Source organism: Saccostrea cucullata, unplaced genomic scaffold (genome assembly GCF_032062105.1).
Source record: "Saccostrea cucullata isolate Sc308-1 unplaced genomic scaffold, CSIRO_AGI_Scuc_v1 ctg11341, whole genome shotgun sequence".
Taxonomy (NCBI): Eukaryota; Metazoa; Mollusca; class Bivalvia; order Ostreida; family Ostreidae; genus Saccostrea; species Saccostrea cuccullata.
In genome coordinates this window covers 1-19,777 of record NW_026922520.1, presented here as the reverse complement: position 1 = coordinate 19,777, position 19,777 = coordinate 1, and the positions used below count along the sequence as shown (strand labels likewise).

General features: G+C 39.3%; 2 protein-coding genes and 2 non-coding genes across 4 annotated transcripts; all 4 read left to right on the top strand.

Moving 5' to 3' along the window:
• The first annotated feature begins 455 nt into the window (after window positions 1-455).
• On the top strand, window positions 456-2,392 carry LOC134261895 (uncharacterized). Its single transcript, XM_062744287.1, has 3 exons — window positions 456-1,014; window positions 1,133-1,630; window positions 1,760-2,392. The coding sequence occupies exons 1-3, from the start codon at window positions 571-573 to the stop codon at window positions 2,261-2,263; spliced, it is 1,446 nt and encodes a 481-aa protein (XP_062600271.1). The 5' UTR covers window positions 456-570; the 3' UTR covers window positions 2,264-2,392.
• A 13,730-nt stretch (window positions 2,393-16,122) lies between these two features.
• Window positions 16,123-18,423, top strand: LOC134261894 (macrophage-expressed gene 1 protein-like). Its single transcript, XM_062744286.1, has one exon. It carries the CDS (start codon window positions 16,305-16,307, stop codon window positions 18,414-18,416), a length of 2,112 nt encoding a protein of 703 aa, XP_062600270.1. The 5' UTR covers window positions 16,123-16,304; the 3' UTR covers window positions 18,417-18,423.
• A 426-nt stretch (window positions 18,424-18,849) lies between these two features.
• On the top strand, window positions 18,850-18,922 carry Trnas-gga (transfer RNA serine (anticodon GGA)). The gene has a single exon. It is a non-coding gene; the product is annotated as a tRNA-Ser (tRNA).
• Window positions 18,923-19,081: 159 nt separating this feature from the next.
• On the top strand, window positions 19,082-19,154 carry Trnas-gga (transfer RNA serine (anticodon GGA)). Its single transcript has one exon. It is a non-coding gene; the product is annotated as a tRNA-Ser (tRNA).
• The last annotated feature ends 623 nt before the right edge of the window (window positions 19,155-19,777 follow it).

Sequence of the window (19,777 nt, the reverse complement as noted above, 5' to 3'; positions counted from 1 at the left end):
TCCAAACAAATATTCTGTCCCGATAATAAAATAATAAAATGCCGGTGTTGCAAAGAAGGATTTACACCCTGTTCCGAACAGATTATTTTAGAAAGTTCCTCCAGTACACGTGAATATGTCGAAATTAAATTCGTTAGCACGAAATGAAAATTCATTTCCACGAAATTAAATTCGATTGCACTAAGATGTAAAAGCTAAACGAGGAAATATTTACGCTCATCTTTTCTTTTAAAAGTCGCAAAAGATACAGATTTGCTAACTTTCGGACTTTTCTTTTTGCCAATGTAAAAATACTCATTGTTTATTTCGTTAATTATCTGTTGAAAGCTGATCGGCGTTGCGATAGCAGTTTGTGCTCGATCGTAAGTCTTGAATCAGTCTACTTTTCGTTTCACAATTCACAACCAATTGAATTGTAAGTCTGCATCCAATAGCAAGTCTTTACTTACTCAATCTTAAGTCTTTATCAGCAGAAGCGTATAAAAGAAGGATCGGAATTAAGGAACAATCATACTTCACACAAAACTCAACAATTATACTTCACACAAAACTCTAGAGAGACAAATTAAGATGGCTGTTCCACCAGGCGGTCCCATTGAGATATGTTTCTCGTTTGATACAACTGGCTCTATGTCCAGTTCTATCAATGCAGTTAAACAGAATGTTCAGGAAATGATCCAGCGGCTACAAACGGATATCCCCGGTATTAGAATCGCTGTATTCGCTCACGGAGACTATTGTGACAAAAATACATCTTATGTCACCAAGTATATAGATTTTTCCACGGATCTGAATGAACTGTGCAACTGGGTGAAAAGCGTTGGTTCCACTGGAGGCGGGGATTCCGATGAGTGTTATGAGTTGGTCTTGCACCAGGTACAAACTTTGTCCTGGACGCCTGGTACACAGAGGGCGCTAGTGATGATAGGGGATGCTCATCCTCATGACGTGAACTACCCAGACAACAAACTAAAATTGGACTGGAAGGAGGAAGTGGAAAAATTAGCAGTCATGGTGAGTAAATATTATCTAAGATTTTAAAGAAAAGACTTAAGGTCGTTTCTTTTTATACATGTAAAGCTCTCCATGTCTTTCTTATCCAGAAGTAATAAGTATGTTTCCTGTATTTCAGGGTGTGCGAGTGTACGGAGTACAATGTAGAGCTTCTAGTGACAAAAGAACGAACGATTTCTACCAAACATTGGCCGACAAGACAGCTGGCAGACGAGTAGAACTGGAACAATTCTCCAATCTCTTTGACTTCATTATGGCCATCTGCTACAGAGAGCAAGGAGCAGAGTTCCTGGATGTCTATGAACAGGAAGTACGCGCCAGAGACGCTAGAATGGGTGTACACAAAGACGTGAATGCCTTGTTTGGAGCACTCAAGGACGATGAACCTTCCACATCTACATCCAGCAAAGTGGAGGCATCGTCTTCCAAGTCCAGAACTCTTCCCTATAAGCCGGCACTGAAAAAGGTGCCATCACTGACAAAAGCTGCCTCCATCACAAAGCTGAAGAAAAAGAGTTCCTCCATCCATGCAGTCAAGAAGACAATTGTCAAAAAGACTGTCCCTTCTGCATTGGATAGAAAGAGAGCAAAACATCTGGCCATTTCATGCCAAAAGGTATTGAATCTCAAAATTAAATATGTTTCAATTCTATCATTACACCTTTAATTTCAAGATATTTATCTTACAAGTTTCTAGCATTAAACCTCAAACTATCAAATAATACAGTTATACTATTTATTTCAGTTGAACACGCTGAGAAAACTGAAGAGAGAAAATGTTGCCGAAACCAATTTCTCAATGAACAGGATTCACTGGTCCCCATGGGAACTAGTTATTTCTCCTGTTAAACCAGAGGATGACTCGGTGTGGACAGAAAGACATAGAGGAAGAAAAGGTTTCCGAAAATCAACCGTCTGCGGAGGAAAGACCTTCCCCGCCGCTGTGTACGAGTTCTCCGTGAGAAAACCATCCGATCCTAAACGTTATGTTACTTACTGTAAAATGTCATCAGGATTTACCAGTACAAGGTGCTGGGAATCTAGACTCTTATCCGATTCTAACGTTCGATCTCAAGTGAACAAAATGGTGTCTTTGGGATATTCTGTCTTTGTTCGCAGATGTTTGGTGACTGACTCTAATAAAAACACCATAAAGAAATCCCTTCTCAGATATGACTATGCATGGAGAAGTGTGCGAAATGTGAGAGACACTTACAGAACTATTCAAATGAAGGCGGTCTCAAATTAACATTGTTTTCATGTCTGTTCTTTTCACATATATTATTCACTTACATTGTTGTTTTACATGTACAGAAGCGCTGATTGTTTTTGAATATCATAAACATGTTAATAAATGAATAAAAATCAAAGACATAAATTGATTTTTTTGTGAAAAACAATTGAAAGGCTGAAGTATATGAAAAACGAGCGGCGTATTGAAATATTTTCTTTATCAAAAAAAAAAAAAAAAAAAAAAAAAAAGAATTGAATGCTTGAAATAAAAAATTTCGCAGGAAGAAATAAGTTGTGGATTTTTGTCAATATTTTTCAAAGTAAAGTGTAATCGCAGTGTCTTAGCAAGTCTGAAACCCAATAATTCACAACAATAAAGTAAATTGTATTGATCAGAATTATACAATACAGTGTATCAATATTTCACGCAATAAGCAATTCATCTGATTAAATAAAAATCTTCAAAATAAATGGAATGGAGTCCCAAGCCATTTTCCAACAAATAAAAATTGCTTACATTTCGTCCCATATTTTTTTTTGTAGTGTACGCTCATTTGTACTGATATACAATATTGTAAGGAACAAATCAAGTGTCCTATATTTTATTTAATCAATCTTGTGACTCATCAAACTGTTCATTCCGATCAGTTCTTCTAAATCTACGATTCTTAGATGTATTTCTTTTTTTTACCTTATTCTCACTCGTGAACCTGAATTTATTTATGCTTTTTAAGCAAACCATGAGGTGGAAGAGGAAATTTTTTGATGCCAAACATGTGCCTAGGGGTAAACATATACATGCGGCCAATAGAAACATGTATACATGGGGACAGTTTTCTGGGAGCTAATTAATTTGACTCTTTATATGCCCATAACTCACAAATTATGTAATCATATAACAAGTAATCTATCTTTTAGAGTTGCGCATATACCGTAAATGCGATAGTGGACTCTACAAAGTTTGGTTTGTTTCCCAAGATTTGGACCCCAGTCGCACCCACATACAGCCCACCCTCAGTCTCAAGTAAGGATTGAGGATACATTACCCAGTATTCTGTTAATCAATGCTTGTCCTAATAAAAATTCACTTATTGAGCTGGGGCCATCCATCTTCCCTCTGAGTTCCACACCTCCTTTCCAGCTGAATTTCCTCTGCAACAGACCACGTGTCTTAGTTTCGCATTTACAACACTGTATGTTAAGCATCATAGTGACACTTCATAGTTGCACATCGTTTTTTTCCAGCATACAAGCTCTGATACACTGTAAATGTACCCCCTAATTATTGTAATCATTTTTCTACATCAAATATCACATCTAACATGGGATATCTCAATTTTCAAAGAAATTTGACCGGGTCTTTAGTACGAACCCTGTCCCCTGACGATGACTATACAGATAGTTCTGTTTCACTGAACCATCGAAAAATTGCATGAAACAAAGCAAGTTAAGTGATAAAATTTGGAGTTTTACGGCTGTATGACAGGATGAAACCAATTATTCAAATGAACTTAGCCAGTTGAAGCTTTAGATGCACGTGACCTACTTTCCCTCGCTTTTGGTATATACGGCGCGCATTTCGTGCCATATAATATTCATTGCTTTTCAAATTAATATTATTCCTTGAGTACATGTGTATTTTCTTGATTAATTATTTCAAATTCAATTAGAAAAATAGAGTGATTATTACTGAGATTGTATTTCCTGCATTTTGACAATATAGCCCCATATCCTGTGTAGGTATTGGGGCCACTGGCTCTGCTTTTGCTCTAATCTATCATTCTATTTCCTATTTTGTAAACATTTTGAAAATAAAATATTCATAACTGATAATGGCTGCTAGTAAACCAATTAATCTGTACAATGCCTCAGAGACAGACCTGAAATCATTGGAGGGTATCGGACAAGCTAAAGCTAAAAGAATTCTACAGCTTAGGGAAACAAAAGAAGAGTTCGACTTTAATGATGTGGCTGATGTGACCCAGATTGCACTCTCTCAATGGACAGAATGGAGTGAGGCAGGTATTGTTACCATCCAGAAGGCTCAGCCAGAGACTTCAGCAAACCAGCCGGTACAAAAAGCAGAGGATACAAGTGCTACGCAACTGCATTTGACCTTACTGGAAATGAACAAAAGCATTCAAATGCTTCGTGATGAAGTAAACTCCTTACGGTCACAAGTTGTCCTGAAGTCGGATGTTGATTCCATGGGCCAATTGTACAACACACCACCTGTACTGACCAATCAATTTGATATAGAGAAAAGCATCGACAAGTCACTTACTCTTACAGCTGACACAGTTCAAACCCCAGCCAAGCCGTCAGAAACAGGGAAGGAACAGAAGCTAATTATAGACAAATTGACATCTGTCATTCCCCCTTCAGGATACATTTCAGATCCTTTCAAAGGGGCCAAACAAAAAACAAGCACACCCCTGAATGGAAAGTTAGAGAGTGCTGATTTCCAAGATCTAACACCAATTCAGCTGAGCTCTAAGTTTGAACAGGATCTTCACTTCCCATCCAAGAAGAAAGGAAATGGTGAAAAGAAGAGTAATGAAAAATACATATCAACGTCCGCTTCGGCTCCTATTACTTCCCAAGATAAACCCAATTTGATGGGGTCTCTGACTCCTAAGGAACAAAGCAGGGGCAGGAAGACCAAAAAGAGTAAACGAAATAGATCGCCATCGTCCAGTTCCTCCTCAGATGATACCATGTCAAAATGGACTCGTACATCAAGGAGCAGATCCAGAAGCAAGAGTCCACAAGTTCAAAAGATGCCCGTATTTAAAGGCACTGAAAGCCCAAATTGGGAATCCTTTATTTACCAATTTGAAAGGGTTGCAGCTCATCGTGGATGGTCCTCCCATAAGAAGGCTTTCCGTCTTCTAGATTGTTTAGGGGATGTGGCTCTGGAATATGCCAGGAAAGTGAACAAGAATGGTGACTATAAAGAGCTGAAACGGCAATTAAAACAGAGATTCAGCAGAAAGGAAGTACCTATTCTAGCTCGTCGCCAGCTCCCCTTTACAAGGCAATTGGAAAATGAAAATGTGGAGGAATTTTCTCAGCGTGTCTACTTCCTAGCATTAGACGGTTATGAGAGCTGTGAAGGGAACATGATTGAGGAAATAGCGATAGAAACCTTCCTACGTGGCTGTCGAGATAAAGAAGCTGCTATGAAAGCAATGGATAGGGAACCAACAACACTCCAGAAAGCAGTAAAGTATGTAAAAACAGCCATTGCGAACCATCGTGCTTTATACGGGACCAGAGGAAGTACCAGAGTAGCCTCCTATTCTCAACGACAAGTTTCATTCTCGAGCAGGGAGGGATCCCCAGCAAGTGAACCTTCTCCTCGTAGGGCTGATACTAAGCTCTCTAAGGAAGACAACAACAATTCTCTGGATAAGCAAATCTCACACCTGACAACTTTAGTTGAAAAATTAACCACAACAGTTCAACAATCCTTTGGCAGAAATCGGAGTAGTTCACCACTATCAAAAGGGCGTTTCCTAGAGAGATCTAGAAGTCCTAGTCAATCACCAGCCAGGGGCCATCACTTCTCGTCTCCAAATAAAAGAGCCAACAATACATCAGATGAAGCGAGAAGCCCAATGAAGGGCGATTTAAACAGAAAAGGGTCAAGCCAGTAGGCCCACACTTGACCCCTGATAAGAGTGGCCTAGGAGACAACGTTGTTACTATTCGAAGGACTTTAGGAAAAAGCATCAAACTAAATGTCACCATAGGAGAAAAGCCTATTAATGCAATTGTTGACACAGCTGCAATGATAACCCTTGTCAATGATAAAATAGTGCCAGACAGCCAGATAGCTACATCTGAGTTCATAAAGCTTAAGGGGCTAGGTGCCGAAATAGTGCATGGTAGATTGCTCAAGAACGTTTCTCTCAATATTGGTGATCTTCATGTAACTTGGGACTGCTGTGCGGTATCAATGGATGATGACATGATCCTGGGACTAGACTTTCTGGAAGCCAACCACGGGATCATCAACATCAAAAGGGGAGTGCTGTTTCTCGAGGGCAGGAAATTTCCTATAAAGTTGATATCCGAGCCACCTGAAGGGCACAAAAGCTCTCACGTCCGGATACGGAGGACAGCATGTGTACCGCCTAACACTATTGCCAAAGTATCAGTTCAACTAGATAAACCATTATCAAGTGACTATGTTGTTTCCCCTTTACATCTAAAATGTAATGTTCTTGGATCTCATACCCTTGGAAGCGGCTCTACCACAACTATGAGCTTCATTAACGACTCAAATACATCAGTCAAGATCAAAGAGGGTACTGTGGTTGGGGAAGCTGAGGCTTATGCTGAAATATGCTCAAATGAGAGTGATGCTCTTCTCATTAGGAGGAATCAGAAATATGAATCTGATGATAAGTTACCAGAACATCTGACAGATCTGTACGATAGATCAACTTCTGGACTTAGCGACAAGGAGAAGCATTATGTCAAACAGCTGCTAGTGGATTACCAGGACATATTTTCAAAGCATGATTTGGATTTGGGCTGTCTAACCTCAGTTACGCACAGAATAGACACCAAAGATAATCCACCTGTCAAGCATAAGATGAGGAGAACACCACTTGGTTTCCAGGATCAAGAAAAGGCACAACTAGACAAAATGCTAGATGCTGGTGTCATACAACCTTCCAGCTCGAATTGGGCATCAGCACCAGTGCTCGTGAGAAAGAAAGATGGGTCCATGAGGTGGTGTGTAGACTACCGGGCACTTAATGAAAAAACAGTGAAAGATTGCTATCCACTGCCAATTATTGAGGACTGCTTAGACACACTTCAAGGAACTGAATATTTTGCTACCCTTGATATGGCCTCTGGTTACTACCAAATAATGATAGATGAGGAGGATAGGCACAAGACTGCTTTTATTACTCGTTATGGACTCTTTGAACACACCCGTATGGGGATGGGGCTATGCAATGCTCCTGCCACCTTCCAGAGGGCAATGCAACTAGTGCTTCGGGGTTTAACATGGACTCAAGTCTTGGTCTACCTAGATGATGTAGTAGTACTAGGTCGCAACTTTGAGGACAGTCTTCAAAATCTCAGGAAAGCCTTTGACAGATTCAGGCAATATAATTTGAAGCTTAAGCCTAGAAAGTGTGTATTGTTTAAAAAGGAAGTAGAATTTCTGGGGAAAGTAGTCAGTAGTAAAGGCGTATCAATCGCGCCGTCGAAAACAGAAGCTGTTAGGAACTGGCCCACACCCACTAGTACCACTGAGTTGCTCTCTTTCTTGGGATTTCTAAATTACCATAGAGATCACATCCAGCACTATGCTGATATCTGTGCAATCCTGTACGACTTGGCAAATACGAAGGAAAAATGGACCTGGGACACTATGCACCAAGAAGCATTTGAGAAGGCTAAGATGGCTCTGTGTTCAGCACCTTGTTTGTCGTACCCTGACCCTGAAGGACTCTTCATCTTGGACACAGATGCCTCCGATAGGACCATTGGTGCCGTCCTATCACAGGTACAGGAGGGCAAAGAAAAGTAATTTGTTATGCAAGCCATGTACTCCTAAAGCCTCAACGCAAGTACTGCACGACTAGAAAAGAACTTTTGGCTGTAGTGAAGTTCTGCAGGCACTTTAGACACTACCTACTAGGGCGTCGGTTTCTCTTGCGCACAGATCATAACAGTCTTGTGTGGCTTATGCAATTTAAACACATAGAGGGACAACTTGCTAGATGGCTAGAAGAACTGGCACAGTACAACATGGAGATTGTCCATAGACCTGGCAAAAAGCATACAAATGCAGATGGAATGAGTCGATTGCAGGACAATATTGCAGAGTGTGACTGTTATAATGCAGGAGCAAACGTTGAAGATCTTCCTTGCGGTGGCTGCCATTATTGCCAGAGAGCACACTTACAATGGGGACGGTTCATTGAGGATGTAGATGACGTAGTGCCTCTATCAAGTCGATCATCTTTGTCTCCAGGACCCGTGCTCAAAGTGAGGACAGTAATGCAACTAGATAAACAGCCTGGGCAAGGTGATTCCTCTGTGTGCAACTGGGCAGTTGGAAGTTCGCCATCTGAAGTACGATCAATGCAGGAAGAAGACAAAGATTTAAGTCCAATCATTAAGTGGCTGGAGAATGATATTGAGCCCAAGCAGTCAGAGCTCCGTTTACAGAGCCCAGGTACTCGGACACTGTGGATGAGTAGAAAGAATTTGCAGTTTATAGGCAGGGTTTTATATTACAGATGGGATGGAAAGGCAAACAGAAGTCTCTGCATCCTTGTGCCACAAGGACTACAGCGTTCAGTTTTACATGGTTGTCATGATATAAAGACCTCTGGCCATTTGGGTCAACAGAAGACTCTCGAGCGTCTTAAGCAAAATTATATGTGGTACAACATGTCCAGGGACTGCATAGATTATGTTGCCTCCTGCCAAACTTGCAATCAAAACAAAAAACCTAATGTGAGGCCGAAGGCTTCCTTAGGTCAGTATCATGCGGGTTTCCCCATGGAGCGTGTTCATTTGGATATCCTGGGACCATTTCATACAAGTGAGGATGGTAATAACTATGTACTGATGATGATTGATCAGTTTACCAAGTGGGTGGAGATGGCAGCCCTCCCTGACCAGTGTGCACTGTCTGTAGCACAGAAATTCTTGGTGCATTTTGTTGTCACATTCGGATGTCCCTTAGAAGTGCATACTGATCAAGGAAAGAATTTTGACAGCAATTTGTTTAAGGCCTTGTGTGAGACGCTACAAATAGCCAAGACGTGGACTACACCCTACCATCCCTCATCAAATGGGCAGATAGAACGATACAACACCACTGTTCTCCAGATGATAAGATGTTACATAGAGAAAAATAATAAAAACTGGGATAGAGATCTCCCTCTCCTAGCAATGGCCCTTCACTCCACTATTCATCGTCAGACAGGTTATACCCCAAACCGCCTTATGCTTGGTCGAGAGGTTATTCAACCTGTCCATTTGCTTACTGGAAATATCCCAGATGGTCTTGACACTCAGGAGCCAAGTGATTGGTGCACTGACCTTGCAGCTCGTATCTCCAAGGCCCACCATCATGCACGTCAAAATATACAAATGGCCCAACTTCGTCAGAAAAGGGACTATGACCTTAGATTGTTTGAGAATCACTATAGTCCCGGAGATATTGTGTATAAGTTGGACTCGACAACTAAAATTGGTCAATCATCCAAACTCAGACCTCCATGGACAGGGCCCTATCTGGTAGTCTCATGTGATGCGCCACTCTACACTCTCAGGGATCAGAAAAAAGAGCATGTGCTACATCATGATCGGTTAAAACTGTGCAAAGACCGAGATATCCCCATGTGGTTACGAAGGCTGCGTCACCAGTATTTCCAGGATAATACATCAAGCACTATTTCTAAGGATCCAGATTTTAGTATGGTTCAGGAATTCAAGGGACAGGATCTAGACGAGGATCTCACTGAATCAATAGAAAGTCAGGACCACAATGGAGCTTCGGATGATAACGAGCCTCTTGTGCTACCCAAGGTTGCTGTACAAACAAGACATGGAAGGAATATTAATCCTCCATCCAAACTGCAAGGATAATGGAGGAAGATTTGTGGGATGTAAATTTTGTCCCTGACTATGACCCTTCATCTGAGAGCCAGTCGGAGGAGTGGATAACTCTGGATGAGGTGATGTCTGACACTAGCATCCCTGGAGATACTGGTACACAGGATGTGAACAAAGAGGGGCAGTCACCTACAGCATCTTCCACAGAAGATACCAGGACAGTAGTGCTTGGGGCTTTATGCTCTGGTAGTACTGGTCCACGAGCCGGGAAGTACAGCTGCCCTGTCTGTGGTACCAAGCTAAGTGGACATGTAAAACGACATGTATTACGGACTCATTTGCCATGGTTTTGGGTTGGGACACTTGCTTGCTGGGAATGCCGCCAATTAGAGGGATCAACCCTTAGTCTGGCAGTCAAGCACACGCTTGCCCACAAAGGTCAACAGAGGTTGTTTGATGACGAGAACCTCCATGAGTGGTGTCAGCTCTTTAATGGGTCCCTACACTTGTTAAGAGAGTGGCTCGGACTGGACAGTTTGGAGTGCTTGCGCCAGTTTGCATCGTCAAACCTGTATGACAGTGTAGTGGGAGAATTTAATACACAGGAGACGCAGTTGATGACTTTCTACTCTACCCATTACAGTGAACACCGAGTCGCCCAGTTTAAGCTCAAGCCTTTGAACCATGTAGCATGTTTTCTGCATTGGCAGGCTGTTGGTACCCTACTGAAGGGCTTGAGTATGGAGCAGCAGGAAATTTTCAGGCAGCATCAACGGCGACTCTTGGCGAATGGCATGACCATTGATAGACCCTTTACTATAGCAGGGAACCCCATCATGGCCAGGATTGTTAACAGTCATTTTCACCTAGACCAAATTCTGCGCCGGACCAACTTCAAGACCTGGTTTGAACTAGAGCAGCAGTTCGGTGGAAGGGTTCAGGTGCTACATGCCGTAGCTAACTATGTCTTTCCCCGTCAATGGGAATCTTGGCAGGAACACATATTGGATGCCAAAAACATATCAGTCTCCTTTGGTATCCACCCACATGTTGCTGACCTGGCAGAGCAGTACCTTGACAGGCTCATGGACTTAGTAACACACCAGCGTTGTGTAGCCATTGGGGAGGTTGGGATTGATCTCACCACCAACTGCAGATGTAACCCCTGTGTGAGGCCAGAGGCTTGTAGGGAGCGTTTGCTGCAGGCTCAACAGGACTTTTTAGCAGATGCCCTTAACTTGGCAAGAGATGTCGGTAAGCCTGTAATTCTACACTGCAGGGATGATGGATCCGGTGAGGCAGCCAAACGCACCTTGGCCATGATCCGTATGATGGACATGACACACCATGCTTTCCATCGACATTGCTTCACAGGTTCGGTGGAGGAGCTACGCCAGTGGGAGATGGAATTGCCTGCAGTGAAATTTGGCGTCACAATGAGATCAGCGCAGGACCCAAATCTGGTGGCCAGGATCCCAGTTGAGCGCTTGTTGTTGGAGACAGATGCTCCATATTTATTACCAGCTCCTGGATGCAAGATGAACCACCCCTGGAACCTAGCATCTCTTGCTGCACAGGTTGCTTCTATCCGCAACACACCAGTTTCATTTATCCTGGAGACATGTAACAACAATGCCAGGCAGTTCTACAGATTATAAATTTTTTTTTCTCATCATGTTTATCAATTATATAGTGTATTTTCTATATATGTATATTTTAATTACTTCAGAAAAAGTAATTTTTGTTATGCAAGTGTATAAACGCATTGTATATTTGTCATGATTACTCTACATTTTTCTTACAACATGTATATGTGAAGGGATTATGTCTCTCACCGGTACTTTGTTGAAAAGTAGTCATGATTGGGTTGTATTTGCATGTATATTTTTCGTACTTTTGCACAAGTTGACATTTAGATGATTTTGTACAATATTGGGGGTGGATTTTTCAAATATAATTACTGATTGATAAAATTCGCCAATGGATACCCTTGGCTCTACAAGGACGGGAGGAGTGTGGTACCACAGCCCGACTCATCCGTGTACGACCTATCTCAACTAACATTGATCTCCCTGACCTCCATCTTGCCAGACGTCTGCTAGACATAGCCTGTCTTATCGACCTAATCTGGAGGGATTTGTCAGGTAATTCGTCGACCATTACGACAATACTTTCGTTTCTCTTCATAGCATATTTCTTCTTTTGGCAGCTTATATTTGAACCAAATTGTATTCCTTTGAGATCTATTTACTTAGAACCTTACTTAATGAAATATGCATATTTTGAAAGTTCCTTGGCGGTTTATAGGCTATTTGTTAAGATGTAAAAGCTAAACGAGGAAATATTTACGCTCATCTTTTCTTTTAAAAGTCGCAAAAGATATAGATTTCCTAACTTTCGGATTTGTTTTTTTGCCAATGTAATAATACCTCATTGTTTGTTTCGTTAATTATCTGTTGAAAGCTTATTTGTGTTTGCGAAAGCAGTTTGTGCTCGGTCGTAAGTCTTGAATCACTCTACTTTTTGTTTCACAATTCACAACCAAGTGAATTGTAAGTCTGCATCCAATAGCAAGACTAGTCTTTACTTACTCAATCGTAAGTCTTTATCAGCAGAAGCATGGGAATTAAGAAACAATCATACTTCACACAAAACTCAACAATCATACTTCACACAAAACTCTAGAAAGACAAATTAAGATGGCTGTTCCACCAGTAGGTTCCATTGAGATACGTTTCTTGTTTGATACAACTGGCTCTATGTCCAGTTCTATCAATGCAGTTAAACAGAATGTCAGGAAATGATCCAGCGGCTACAAACGGATATCCCCGGTATTAAAATCGCTGTATTCGCTCACGGAGACTATTGTGACAAAAATACATCTTATTTCAACGGATCTGAATGAACTGTGCAACTGGTTGAAAAGTGTTGGTTCCACTGGAGGCGGGGATTCCGATGAGTGTTATGAGCTGGTCTTGCACCAGGTACAAACTTTGTCCTGGACGCCTGGCACACAGAGGGCGCTAGTGATGATAGGGGATGCCCATCCTCATGACGTGAACTATCTAGACGTGAGAACATTGACCAGTCTATTTTAAAAAGTATCGAACAAGAACTTTTAAATTTAAGAACCTCAAATAATGTTACTAATGAAAGTGTCAACAATGTTATTTCACGAATGTGTGACACATTTTTCAATGCTGCTGAGAAATCATTCGGAAGGAAAAGTTTTCGAACTTGTAATGTAAAGAAGAAAGATAAACCATGGTTTAACAATAACTGTAAAACAGCAAGGAGAAAATTTCATTTAGCGAAGTGCGCAAATAATGCAAATAAAACGAGGGAAAATAAAGAGAGTCTGAAGAAAGCAAGTAAATATTATAAAAAGGTAATGGATAAATCAATAAAACAGTACAGAAAAGATTTATCGCAGAAACTTATGAAATTACTTACAACAAATACAAAAGAATATTGGAACATTCTTAATAGTACTAAAAGATCAGAAAAAAGCTCTGCGGATTTAGACTCGATGTTTAACTATTTTAGAGAAATGAATGAAACTAATAATATTGAAAATACTAAGGTTAACTGGACGAACTATTTACATGTAGATAATCATAATAATAATGAGCTGTTAGACTACCCAATTACCAGGGAGGAAATTTCATCGGCTGTTAATGATTTGAAGAATAGTAAGGCCCCGGGCTTCGATAATATTTCAAATGAGCACATAAGAACAACTTTGTCATTATTTTTGCCAATTTATGAAACCTTTTTTCAATCTTATTTTTGATACTGGTATTGTACCATAAAACTGGTTAATTGGTATCCTGAAACCAATCTATAAAAATAAGGGAGACCCAACGCATCCTGAAAATTACCGCCCGATTACCCTTTTAAGCTGTCTAGGTAAACTTTTTACCAGAATCTTAAGTAGCCGTCTAGAAAATTATGCAGAAGAAGTCACGCTAATTAAAGAAAGTCAGACTGGGTTCAGAAAAGGTTACTCTACTTTAGACAATATCCTATTGTTACAATTTTTATCTCAGACACTAATTAACAGCAAAAGAAAATTGTTTTGTGCGTTTATAGACTTTAAACAAGCGTTTGATACAGTCTGGCGAGAGGGACTTTGGTGCAAACTTTTGAGAAGTGGAGTAGATGGTAAATGTTTTACTTTTATTAAAAATTTGTATAGTGGTATCAAATCTAAAATACATATGAATGGTTTGTCATCTAAATTTTTCAATTGTAATATTGGTGTACGACAAGGTGAAAACTTATCGCCTTTCTTATTTTCATTATATATTAATGACTTGGAAGATTTTTTTGACAGAAAAGAATATTGTTGGTTTGTCTAGTATTAGCAAAGGTATAGAGGATGAGTTGTTTTTGTATATGAAATTGTTTATCTTATTTTATGCCGATGATACTGTAATTCTTGCGGAAACTGCTGAAGATCTTTAGAGAGCACTAAATGAATTTTACAAATATTGTGAAGAATGGAAATTATGTGTGAATATTAAGAAAACAAAGATACTTATTTTTTCAAAGGGTAGACAGCCAAAGAATATTTTTACATATAATGGCAGTATCATAGAGTAGTCAAGGATTTTAATTATTTGGGGATCGATTGTATTTTCTCGTACAGGCTCATTATGTAAAGCAAGAAAACACCTATGCGAACAAGCACAAAAAGCGATGTATGGTGTGATACGTAAAATTAGGCAGTTTAATCTCCCCTTCGAATGTCAATTGGATTTATTTGATAAAGTAGTTTTACCAGTATTGTTATATGGCTGTGAAATATGGGGTTATGAAAACATCGATATTATTGAACGAGTACATTTACGTTATTTAAAACATATATTGAATTTAAAAAGTAGCACTCCAAGTTATATGATTTATGGAGAAACTGGGCGGTTTCCATTACATATAAATATTTACTCAAGAATGATAAAATATTTGGCAAAACTTGTGAATAGAAAAGAAAACAAATTGTGTAGAATTGTATATATGTACTTACGTAAACAACATGATAAAGGGGAAATGAAAAATTGATGGATATCATTTAAACAAAAGATTTTTGATAGATGTGGTTTATCAAATATATGGTATGAGCACGAACAATACTTATACAATGTAGAATGGATAACTGCTACAGTCAAACAAAGATTAAAAGATCAATATATTCAAGCGTGGAATAGTGAAGTTCAAGAATCTTCAAAAAGTTTAAATTATAAATTTATAAAACCAATTTTGAGTGCGAAAAATATTTAACACTGTTATCATTTAAATTTAGAAAAACTTTTGTTAAGTTTAGAACCACAAATCACCACCTTCCAATTGAAACAGGTAGATGGAATGGTACTCAGGGAAATGAAAGAGTTTGTAGCTTATGCAGTAGTAACCAGATAGGAGATGAATATCATTATATCTTAGAATGTAGTGCTTTAAACCAACTGAGGAAAGTTTATTTGAACCAAAAATTTTTTTCTAACCCAAATATTATCAAGTTTCGTGAAGTCATGTACCAAAATGATGTTGATTCTTTGAAAAAATTATGTACATTTATTTCTAAAATTAATAGTATTGTCTGTTCTCCTTAATTATCACCTTCTGCTTGACCCACTGTATTATATGCATATATGTTTTATATGTTTTTTGTACCTCATGTACCATTTACATGGTTTTGAGTGAATAAATTGAATTGAATTGAATCAGAAAACAAACTGAAATTGGACTGGAAGGAGGAGTATAATGTGTATCCAAAACCAAAATCATGGATTTATTTTCTCAATGTTAATTAATTCACTTGTTTCATTTTAATTTGCGGTGAAAATTAATAATAATTCAATTGAGAAGTTAATTGGTCAGTCCTGTCATGCTTGAATTATTGCGAAATTGATTATTTGAAGATCACTCATGTGTTAAAAGAAGGAAGTATTTTACAATATCATATATACCAGTAACAAACAAATGCAAGAGAAAAAAAAGCACTATTAATGTTTTTATACTACCAAGGAAGTATTTATAGTGTTATTTAATACGATATCGCGAGGTATATTCAACTCGTTCAGTCCATTGGATTCCATCATATCTTTTCTATTTTTTCAAATTAACCTTTACCCTTAATATATTATAAGGTTAAAAGCACTATATCAGTCTATGTGACGCAAACATTCTCGATGACTTTCAAGTACATTGTTCATGCGACAAGTTGTTTTGTCATGTTTATAGTTCTCACAATATAAACATTCCTCATCAAATCACGTGTATTAATCTGTATGAAATCTTCCTTAATGACCAAATACTTTACAATAATGATACTTCCTCACAAAGTGAGACAAATCTAAATTCTAGTGATTATTATGATCATCTACTTCCTCTACACATAAGTACAAATATTCTCGCCTAAATCAAAACAGTCAGTTAGGAAGATGAGCTAGAACAGGGCAGACATGTTGAATTTATACGCTGTTATATTTTTGTTCTGTGCCGCCATCGAAGCCTCGCAAAATTTCAGCATCGGTGACCCACGTGCCTGCTATGATGGAAAGGGGGAGATGCCGTTCATGTTCGAGGTTATGCCTGGATTTGGTTGGGATAATCTTGTGAATGAGAATCGGGGCGTTGTTGTGAATTTTAATTATTCAAAGTGCAAAACTACAGAGGACAGAAGATATCTCATCCCAGATGGAGTAGTAACCATTCCTATTAAGACGAGTCACATGAACGTTTTCTCTAAGGTGTATGATCACTGGTCTCAGTATGAATCTGATACATCGTTCTCTGTGAACAACGCAGCTTCGGCAACCATTAAGGGTGTAAAGATTGCAGCCAGTCTGTCTTCCGAGTATGAGCACATTAAAAAGCATCAGCTAGAAGACAAATCAATCACAACTAAAGTCCAAGCACGATTCGTCCGGTACACAGCAAAGATTCTTCCTGATGTACAGTTAGATCAGTCTTTCCGAAATCGTCTGCTAAAGATTGCCAACCATATTCAACAAAATCGAAAATTGTCGACAAAATATGAAAGTGAACTGCTTGTTCGAGATTTCGGAACTCACGTACTTACGAGCGTTGATGCTGGTGCGTCTATCGTCAAAGTAGACCAGATTGACTCTTCCCTTCTCCAAGATAGCACAATCGACAAAGTTCAAATAGGGTATGCAGCGAGTGTCTCTCTGCCTGGACTTGCAAGTGTTGATGTAAAAGATAAATTCTCATACTCAAAAACTGCACTTCAAAAATACATGCGGAACGTTAAAAACTCGGACATCAGAGCGTACGGAGGTCCGCCCATGAATCCTGAAAATTTTACACTCAGTAAATGGACAACTACTATTGGAAATGATTTGGTTGCAGTGGATAGAAATGGATTTCCTTTAGACTACGTCATCTCTACTACTGCGCTTCCTGAATTGTCTGCAAGTTTGGTTGAAGAAATCGTTCAAAATGTTCGAAGTGCAATCTCGTCCTACTTCCTCCATAACACGTACCCAGGATGCACCGATCCAGACGCACCAAACTTCAGCAAAATTTCAAATCTAGATGATGGTACCTGTCATGCACCTCTAACGAACCTTAGCTTTGGTGGAATTTACCAAACATGTCAGTTCCAGGGAGGATTAATGAATAACGAAAACATGTGCAACACACTGAACATTACTGTAAGAAATCCTCAAACACAGAACTTTCGATGTCCAAAAGGATTTGATACAGTTCTTCTTTATGAAGGAAAAACACATAAAGCTCAACATGAGCACAAGTGTCATAGATGCTGGGCCTTTTTTAAGTGTTGTCACGACAAGTCTTATTATGGCTCTGCAACATATACATCGTATTGGTGTCGTGCAAAACCAAACACACCTGTTCAAGAAAACAGCGGATTTCTCTTTGGAGGTCTGTACTCAGACAGAACTAGTAACTTTGTAACTCAATCAAAATCATGCCCGCAGTACTATAATCCAATGAAGATTGCCTCTAATGTCTATGTCTGCATCAGTGATGACTATGAACTTGGCGCCAAATCTGCCGTGCCATTTGGTGGTTTCTTCAGTTGTCAGCATGGTAACCCTTTAGTTGATAGTAAATATACAAAATCTTGTCCAAAGGGTTTCAGTAACCACTTAGCCACAATTGATAACAACTGTGAAATAGAATACTGCGTACGGACAGGCCAAATGTCCGATCTAAAATTCCCTACCGTTCAGCTCCCGCCGTTTTTTGATGTTCCTGCAGAGAGTTTAGAGGAACCAGCAAATTACATAATTTCTCATGATTCTGAATCGTGGGTCCAACTTATTGATCCCGAAATGAAAGGAGATAAACCAGACGAATCAAGCTGGACCACATTGAATTCAGCACCCAGAGAAATGGCCACCCTCATGAAGAAATTCACAGGTAACCATGTAGTGCAGGAAAAAGACGACAGTCCGGGGATGTCAAAAGGCGCCATTGCGGGCTTGTCTGTTGGCTTGACTACAGCAGTTTGCGTAATTGTAGGTATTGCGATAGCTGTTCGTCGCAATCGCAAGCAGAAGAAAATCTACGAAAGTTTTGAGTAAGCTGTTTTCCTCCTATAATTCAATCCACTCAAAATCATTTTGAACTCTTGAATCAAAATCATCATGTGTAGTCTTTTTCAGGAAATATGGCTAAAAATTTTTATTCTGACAATATATAATTAACACAAAATAAATTCAGGCCTCAATCAGTTATTCTCATTCCCTACGGTTTAGTTTAATGTATAATGTACCGGTCTAGTAATTTAATGTTGTAAATACATGTACTTCTTTAATATTTGTATTATTAATGTATACTGCCTGTATTTGGGTGCAACATTGAATATTTTCACCCCAAGAAAACACACATGTATTGTCAACCAAGGGGCAGCCAAAATACAATACTGTTTATGTTACAAATGTATATATAAAACTCTAAATAAATAAAAACTGTTTTTGTTATACATGTGGCGGTCAGCCGGATTCGATCGCCGGTGGCCAGATAGCTCAGTTGGTAGAGCACCTGACCGGAGTTTCAGGGGGCCCGGGTTCGAATCCCGGTCTGGTCCGCTGCATTTTCTCCTCTCCCGTTACATTTGGTGCCGTGCCATGCCCTGGACTTGACAGGTGAAAGACCTGCCAGGGATGAGCCTGCGTTGGGGTCTTTGGAGGGCCAAAGACCTTTAAGGAGGGAGGAATGTGGCGGTCAGCCGGATTCGATCGCCGGTGGCCAGATAGCTCAGTTGGTAGAGCACCTGACCGGAGTTTCAGGGGGCCCGGGTTCGAATCCCGGTCTGGTCCGCTGCATTTTCTCCTCTCCCGTTACATACATATAGAGTGTATCTGAAACTTTGTTTTGTCACAATTACTGTAAAACTCATTTAGTACAAAATATGGATATTCAGAATTCATGGATACAGTGAAGTTTTCTTGGATCCCCAGCTATACAAATTCAACGAATTCCTTATAGAGATATAACATATTACGAATATAGGGAAGTAATTTCATAGGTCCCAGTAATTTTAATGAATACAGAAAAAATCTTGCCAGCACTATATTTGCTTTTCAAGACACCAAAAATATTGGAAAAGTTTCAATTAAATTTAAAGCAGTTCCTTTTTTTCATTAAAATAATGTGAATAAAGAAGATTACAAATGAAGATTCTTTCATGTGAGAAAATTCAATTGCAATTGATCTCTCAAGGTTTGTTATCTGTTATTCGTCCTCAAAAAAAAAAAATGCGCTTACTAGGTTAGTTACCGACTGCCCATGGAAATACATGTATGATGGGTTCTGTATAGTCTTGAGCTTGAACAAACTGACATATATCTGTGGACATTCGGTAAGAACCCTTAAAAAGCGCCATGATACAAAATTAAAATGTGAAAATTTCGATGAATAATTTCCATCATTCCTTGGAATA

Coding starts and splice junctions, on each gene's coding strand:
- LOC134261894 (XM_062744286.1), top strand. CDS start 16,305: ATGTTGAATTTATACGCTGTTATATTTTTGTTCTGTGCCGCCATCGAA.
- LOC134261895 (XM_062744287.1), top strand. CDS start 571: ATGGCTGTTCCACCAGGCGGTCCCATTGAGATATGTTTCTCGTTTGAT. Junction 1,015..1,132: donor TGGAAAAATTAGCAGTCATG/GTGAGTAAATAT, acceptor CCTGTATTTCAG/GGTGTGCGAGTGTACGGAGT. Junction 1,631..1,759: donor TGGCCATTTCATGCCAAAAG/GTATTGAATCTC, acceptor TATTTATTTCAG/TTGAACACGCTGAGAAAACT.